Source organism: Alligator sinensis, unplaced genomic scaffold, assembly GCF_000455745.1.
Source record: "Alligator sinensis unplaced genomic scaffold, ASM45574v1 scaffold377_1, whole genome shotgun sequence".
In the NCBI taxonomy this organism is placed as follows: Eukaryota; Metazoa; Chordata; order Crocodylia; family Alligatoridae; genus Alligator; species Alligator sinensis.
In genome coordinates, this window is record NW_005842047.1 from 43661 (window position 1) to 51711 (window position 8051).

The 8051-nt window shown below is 41.8% G+C and overlaps 1 protein-coding gene across 1 annotated transcript in view; it reads left to right on the forward strand.

The window, feature by feature from the left end:
• The window catches only part of MTA3 (metastasis associated 1 family member 3), a 156987-nt gene that overhangs the window by 22028 nt on the left and 126908 nt on the right, over positions 1-8051 (forward strand). The window contains exons 3-4 of the mRNA XM_006022846.2: positions 4813-4876; positions 5841-5958. Coding sequence (XP_006022908.1) covers positions 4813-4876; positions 5841-5958 — 182 coding nt within the window. The remainder of the gene's footprint in view (positions 1-4812; positions 4877-5840; positions 5959-8051) is intronic.

The window sequence follows — 8051 nt, forward strand, 5'->3', positions numbered from 1 at the left end:
TGCACTGCACCCTGATGCTTCCAGAGGAGCCCCAGAGCAAGTGCTCTCCCATGTGAATTGCATGCATCTTTGTGTCCTGGCCTCCGTGTCCTGGCTGCACCTTGCCATGGCACCCTGCTGCCCATGCTCAAGCATGGAGAACCAGGAGCTGTGGCATGTCCTGCTTGTTACCCTGTGCAACTGTTGCCTGTAGGGCTGCAAGACATTGTGTGCACCCATCCAGACCTACTGCACCCTGCGTCCGCCAAGCTTCCTGGACTGGGCTACCTTCTTCCATGTGGCTGAAGAGGACAAGGCCATCCAGGACACCATGGATGTTGGGGTACTTCATCTCCAGACCATCATGTGCCAGTTCTGGGCCCATGCCACCAGCAGTGACTGGTGGGAATAGATTGTCCTGAGCACCTGGGAGGATGAACAGAGGCTCCAGATCTTCTGAGTGCACTGAGCCACTTTCATGGACATTGTTGCCTAGCTAAACCCCCACCTCATGTACCAGGATGTCAGCATACAGCCACTCCTCACTTTGGAGAAGTGTGTGGCCATTGACATCATGAAGTTGGTTACCCTCAGTAGTCTTCACTGTCGCCATCCAGTTCAGCTTGGGCAAGTCCATGGCCAGAGAGACTGTCTGGGAGGTGTGCCTGGTTATCCAAAATGTCCTGGCTAACTGCTTTATCTGCCTCGTTAACCCACAGGAGGTTGTTGCCAGCTTCTGCTGCATGGGCTTTCCCAGCTGCATGGGGGCTTTGGATGGCACTCACATCCCAAACCTCTGCCTGTTCATCAACCACAAAAGCTACTTCTCCATTGTCCTACAGAGCATTGTTGACCACCAGGGCCACTTTACCCACATATTAACTGGCTGGGTGGGCAGTGCCCGTGATGCCCACATCTTTTCCAACTCCTGGCTCCCTGAGATGGTGAAGAGCAGGCACTATGCTCCTGAAGTCCCCAGCTTTGTAATTGGTGTCTTTGTCATCCCTCCCCTCATTGAGTACCTGGCTTTCCCCCTCCTGCTCTGGCTCATGAAGCCCTACACAGTACTCTGGCCAGCTGGGAGGAAGTTCATCTTATCTGTGTAGCTGAAATGGCCCAGAGAAATGGGGCAGGGAAGTGTGAATGAGGCAGATTTATGTTCCCACAGAATGGGAGATGGACTGCTAACTGCCCAAGGCCTGGCACCTTGGCTGTGGACCAGGAAAGGAGGGAGGGAAGGGGAGGAGGCGGCTGGTCTGCCCAGTGCTGAAACAAACCTCTTTAGCAGCCTGGGGCCCTGCACTTTGAGCAGTCAGAACAGGACAATTCGCTGTCCCCCTATGTCCCTCCATCCTTGCATTGGCTCCTGCCCCCACTCTTGTGGGCTTCTTGGTCACGAAAACCTGGGAGAGGGCTGTGACATGGGGATGGCCTGTAGTGGCCACAGGTCCTGATCCTAGGCACCCGGTTGTCCCGTCATCACAGGGCCTGTCTTTGCCACCTCCCCTGGAGGGGTCTGTGGTGCCAGCAACTCTTGTGGTGCTCTAGGTATGTGGGGTGGTGATGGCCCTGTTTGTGGTGAGGAAGCTTGATAGCTCCTCATAGAAGGGCATACTCTGCCTCCTGGCCCCAAACTTTTTGTTGATGTCATACACACGCTTGTACCAGATCTTTATCCATTTTGTCTTAGCTCGGCACCGCACCCATGCAGTGGCCCCATGCTCACATCTGTTGGGCAATATGCTTGAACATGTCCCTGTTGTGGTGCCCTTTGTGGAGCTGGTGCTGGGTCTCCTCCTTGTCTGGGATGGCAGCAAGTTCCCTCGTCTCACTATAGTCTCAGTTTGCCTATTTGCCCTGGCTTGGATGCTCAATGTCAACCACTTCTGTCCTCTTCTCCTCCCCCTGGTCCTAGTACTCTAGGACCTTGGTTGAGTGTTTGGGTGACAGGGTCAGGTTTATGGGCCTGTGCCTGAGCGCAGGGGCTCTCTTGGGCTTAGTGTTGGCATCTGCATGTATATTGCATGGTGCTTTGTTATGGCATGTGAGGGCATGGCCTGGGGTGCCCAGGTCCAGGGGCTTGTGCAGGGGACACAGATGCCTCCTTTCTCCCTGCTGCCTGCTTGTGGCTGACTCATGGCTGGAGGCAGGACACAGAACTGGGGAGAGAGGCTGTGCTGGTTTGCTTTTTGGGACAGCCAAGGGTGGGTCCTGCTAGGCGCCTGGCTGGAGCAGCTGAGTATGGGCCGAGTGTTAGTGTGCCTCCCTGTAATGGAGGGGTAGTGGGGGCCACAAAAGAGGCTGGGATGCTGGGGGACAGCAATCTAACTTGAACCAAAAGGAAAACAGTACAGAAGTTTGATACATCAGTCTAACCTAAATCGATCTGAATTGAGTGTACCTCTCACCAGGTTTATCTTAGGCAGCTTGTGCCATTTTTAGACCCATCTGTGTGCGCCAGACTTCTGTATGGTTATGAGTTTAGACTAATTTCCAGTCACTTGGATTGGTCTAAGTGTTATGTCTGTATGTACCCCTAGTGGTAAATGGTAGTAATGGATAAAAATGCAACAGAAGGTTGACTGTAGGAAGAAAATGTAATATTCATTTGGTGTTTTGGGCTGGGGAATGGTTTTCCAAAGGAAGTGGAAAAACCACAAATTAAAAAAAAAAATCTAAGCAGGGAAAAACCCCTAGAAAATTTACTGTGAGCGTTGACAAACTGTATTATCTCACAGATCCTTTTGTGGTAATGTCTACGATTCCACTAATTTTAGAGTGATCTAAACAAGCATATGGGGGTCGTATGTTTATGAGCCCCATTTTAGTGCAAACATCTATTGACAATGGCTTAGAAGTCATAATGATTTTGAATGCATTTGTAGACCGGGATTGTGTCATTGGATACATTAGTAAATCAGAATTGACTCATATTTGTCTCCTTCCTCTACAAGGCTAACTACTTAAAAGTTGCTCCTGAATTATATATTCTTATCACTATATAATAGATACATATTATAGTAGGCTCCAGAAACTTGTTTGAGGGTGCCTGGGTGGGAGAGTAGTGTGGAAAGGAAAAATACTGGATCTCAAAAATTCAGTAAATACGTGTAAGAATTCAAAATGAATGGGCTTGAAGGGAACTATGAAGTGTAGGTGGTGGGGGGGTAGAGAGGTAAGAGGGAGAAGAATGGGTGTGTGTTTTGAGAGACGAAGATAAAGTGATCTTATCAGTAGCTGACTTCAGAGAATGTTTGCTTATTGCTCTCTAACCAAGACTTAATTTGACTAATTTCTTTGGCAGATCCTGAATTGTGAACTCAGTACCTCAGCCTGTTTATTGTCTGTGCAGCCCTAAGTTTGCATAGTTAGCTATTGCCCTTTTTTTGTGGTTCTTCCCTTGGTATGAGGCACCCTTCCATAATTCATGCTCTAATTTAAAAAACCCTCATAATGTCATATCCATTTTAGTCATTTTTAATAAAACCCTGAAATCTCAGGAAGAACTAGCAAAGATCCATCATTTCTGTCCCTTCTAATATTTTTCTCAAGTCAGTTGAAGAACATTTTCTGTTTGCTGAGGCTTTAGATGGAGTTTTCTTAACCTAGGAAGCAATATTTCATAGAGAGCGGCCTTGGAGGGTGAAGTATTTTGTGTATGCAAGTGCTGGAGAAGTGGTTTCCAGTTATTCCTTACCCTACTTTATTGCCTGATATAATACACCTGTATTGTAACTAATTAAACTTGTATGCCTAACTTTCAATAGGCATACATCCTAAAGGCCCGCTTAGCTGATCTGCAAAAAACATGTAGTTTCATAAAAAATTCATAAGTCTTGATTGTTAAGAAATGTTGAATCGCAAGAAGCAGGGGAAGCAGGAATAAAGCTATCCGACTATTTTTAGAAAATGCATACTGCTTTAGCTTGTCATGTCTGGTATAATATCACATCAGACTGTATTGTTTTTTATGCTACATACATATACAGTAATAGTAGCCTCAAGGGCAATCCCTGTGGTTTTTAGTGTGCCTTCTGCTAATTGCACATCAGTTGCATTTTGCTAATGGATCCTATAGTATGTGCATTATGTTAGCTTCTCTTTGCTCTGTAGAAAAAATTGAAGCACCAATAGCTATCATTAAGTACTTCAGAAATAAAACTTGCTGGATATATTAATGCTCAATATCTTTCTTGTAGTTATTTTGGAAGCTAAGCAGGGATTCGGTATAAAACATGCAAATACGATTTGGGATAGGAACAGGAAAACCTAGGAAAATCTTGGGATTTTTAAATTATAACAATGAAGTGCAAACAAGCATATTTTCAATATACTTTCACAAATTTCATTGGCACCATGGATTATATGAGTTCTACATAAAATAGGAGCTAGAGAAAAAGTATGAATTTTGACCTAAATGAGTTAATTTTCCTTGGCTATTAACCCATCTTTCTACTTCACGTATAAAGTAATTAATCTTTTGTCATGTATGTTTGAATGTCTTTTGAATGTTAAATGTATTTCACTGTAATTATGGTTTGCTTTGATGTATGGTATTCTTTCACAGCTTTTCTATCCTTTCTGATTCTGAAGCTATGATCCCAAATCTCCTTTCAAGTGCTTAGGTCCATATACACTATTTTGGTTAGTTGCTTTTATATTAATTTTTATTTAAATCTATGATGATACACATTTTTAGTTTATTTTCAAACTAAAATTTGAAATATTAACCACCTAAGTTTGCTTGAAAATTAAATGCTTCTTTGTATATTCAGCTTTAAGAAAACTGTTAGCTTTTAAAAAAAATCAACAGTTCTTTTTTTGTTTGTGTAGGGGAAAATGCAGTGTTGCACTTCTGAATGAGACAGAATCCGTGTTGTCATATCTTGATAAAGAGGTAACACGTGACTAAATCTTTTATTCTTAAGTAGTGGGATATGTGGAGTCCATCATGAGATTTTTTTTTATTGTAGAATTATAGTAAATGAACAGAGAAAAGTACAATTAAAAGATTGTATTAAGTATTAAATGTCAGGCTCAAAAATATTGACAGTATCTCATCTAACTTTTCAAATTATTGTAGATTAAAGTAATTTAATATTTCCCCCCTCTTTTATTATGATTTTAAGCCTCTTGCACACAAAAATAAAATAGACAACACTTTCTTTAGGCAAACAATTTTAGTTGCTTTTTAAAAATAATAAACTAAAATAGATTTGTAAAAATGTCAGTGTAAATGTTTGGCAGATAAGTGTCCTTTTCATGAATTTCTTCATTTTAGCCTGGAGCAAATAGTGCTTTCTGTGCTTAAAATCAATATGTGTTCATATTTTTACACCAGAACAACCAGTGCATTGTAAGAATGGTTCTAAAATCTTGCTTAGCTGCTCTTCTAGTCGGGGACACATCAATGAAAATTTAGTTCACATCCTATTCAGGCTCTGATGATATTTCCTGTTGTTTGGTACTATTTTGTAAAAACTTTTATCAAGGAAATATTGATAAAAAGAAATAAATACAAAATAATAATAATAATAGAAGTTTCCAGTCAAGCCCATGAAACTATGGTGATAAATGGCTGGTCATTGTACTTTCAATTTTTCACTCTTCTGAAATTTATTGTATTTAAAGATGTACCAGCCCTCTAAACAGTGAGGCAATACCTATTTGCTGAAACATGCATGTTACCTAAAATGAAGATTAATTAAGATGGCATAGAAGTGTACTAAAGGTGGGTTTTATGGTGTAAGAGTTTAAACTTTTTTTGTTTTTGTAATTTTTAAATGAAAAAAATGTAAGTTTAAAGCAAAATGAAATAATGAAAAACATTAAGTATACCACTGCAAATGTATTTTTTTTAGGATACTTTTTTTTATTCACTGGTATATGATCCATCACTGAAAACGCTTTTAGCAGACAAGGGAGAAATCCGAGTGGGACCTCGATATCAAGCAGATGTACCAGACATGCTTACAGAAGGTAAATATATTTTAGTCTTTGACTGTTCAAAAAACCCAGTATATCACATTACTATTTCGCTGGCATTCAGTGGTGTGCTTGGCACCTTCCACAACAGAGGAAAAGTGAAAACCTATCCTAAGAAACAGACAGACTGTATGTTAGATGTAATGAGAAAACAGGAGAGAGAAGACAGAATACTTATGAAGTGTATCTTGTTATACTCCTAGGATTTTTGCAAGTCATGATGTAGAAAGTAATATTTTTATTTTTATTACTTGCCTAATTGTGTAGATCAGTAGGCTACTGCACACGAGCACCACAGAACAGTTTCGTATGATCCCATATTTTAGACTCAGTAAACCAGAAACAGTACAAAAGAAAAATGTCCTCTTTGTCCATGACCTTCTCTTTGTAAGTATCAACTTGACCAAGGTGAAAGAGTTATTTATAGTATGGGGGTCTGCTTTGTAGCAGGATTTCAGGCCATGAAACACTTGGAAATTATGGAACCTCTTTGTCTTGCTCATCTAGCTGGAATTTTTAAGAGCCCTATTCACTTTTTGCTATACATCAACTTTATTTTGGTTTATATACATTTTACATATGGTATCTATTTAGAATGGAGTTTGTCATGCAAGAGGTATGATTACTATTGATTTGCCTTCTATGTGTAATATGAATATATTTGCTTAGGAGTAGTTGTTCTTCAGTAAGATTTGTGTTGTGATATGAGTTTATGCTCTTCATTTCATAAATGAAATTACTTTTTTTGAGGGAGGGCTAGGACATAAATAGTGTTTTTTAAAACCTTGGTTATTCCTTAATTAATAAGGTAAGCGCATTCATAGCAGGAATATGACTTGTATAATGTCAGTGGGAGTTCATCAGGCACAAGAAATGCAAGATTGTGCCCTAAATAGGATGTTAAACTGTTCTTTAATTCCTGCCAAGTGTGAATTTTGTTTTGGTTTTGAAACAAAGTCAAAGTTTATGCAATCAACTGTGTAATGGGAGAATGATTGATTGCTCTAGCAGGAGAGGCAGACTGATGTAGATGAAATGTGGCAGATCACTGCATTATTATTAGGATTATTTTATTTATTAGCTACTTGATAAAGTACGTGAGGAGTGCAGGCTTGCTACAGAACATGACAGGAATATGAAATAATGTATTTGTTCTGTCTAAAGCTGTTCTAGGGACTTGGATAACTTGTTTGTTCTACAGAGATTCATATGATGAATGTTTGCAAGGGACTTAGATGTCTCAGATGTGCTATATAAAATACACAATATATAGTTCAGTTAATGCTAATCTCTATGGGCGCATCTACATGTGCACTTTACTGTAGAATAGGCTAAGTAACTCCTCAGTACACCTTCACTGTCTTAGAGCTCAGTAAACTAACTCTGCTGTGGCTGGGCACACATCACAGACTGTACTGTCTTACAACAGAGTAATTAACTGGGCTGAAACACACATGTAGATGGTGACCGGGCAGGGGCCAGACTCCTGGCTGCTGCCTAACCACACAGCTCTACGGGTTATGCACTCTTGTGTCCCAGCCAGTCTCTCTGCCACCCAACACTGCCATCTGAAGCCAGGAGCTGGCTCCCTGTGCTCCCTGCCAGCCTGGGCCTGCTCCACCCTGGCGCAAACTGCTGCTGTCCCAGTCGCATGCGTAAAAGCTGCACCCAGAAGCAGTTTACATTCGTTCAAACAGCTCCAGACTTTATTGCTTTGCTTTAATTTCATGTGTAGATGCACCCTGTGGGCACATCCACATGAGCGTACACGTGCGTCTTGCAGCATCTCAAAGCACTTTGAGACACTGCGAGAAGCATGTGCGGGAACGAAAAAACATTCCCTGCATTGCAAATTTGCAGTGCAGGGGCAGGGGTAAAAAAAAAAGTGGGGAAAAAGCTGGGCAGGGCATGGCAAGCGGAGGCTTGGCCCTTGACAGAGACACTCTGGTAGCCAACCAGAGCATCTCTACCCCAGTGCTGAAGTAAGTTGCATGCCTGTGCAGGGCAGGAAGCGTTCCAGCAACAGGGAGCTGGGCTCAGCTCTGTGCCAGTAAGTATGTGGGGGGGGGCTGGAGCAGGGGGGAGGG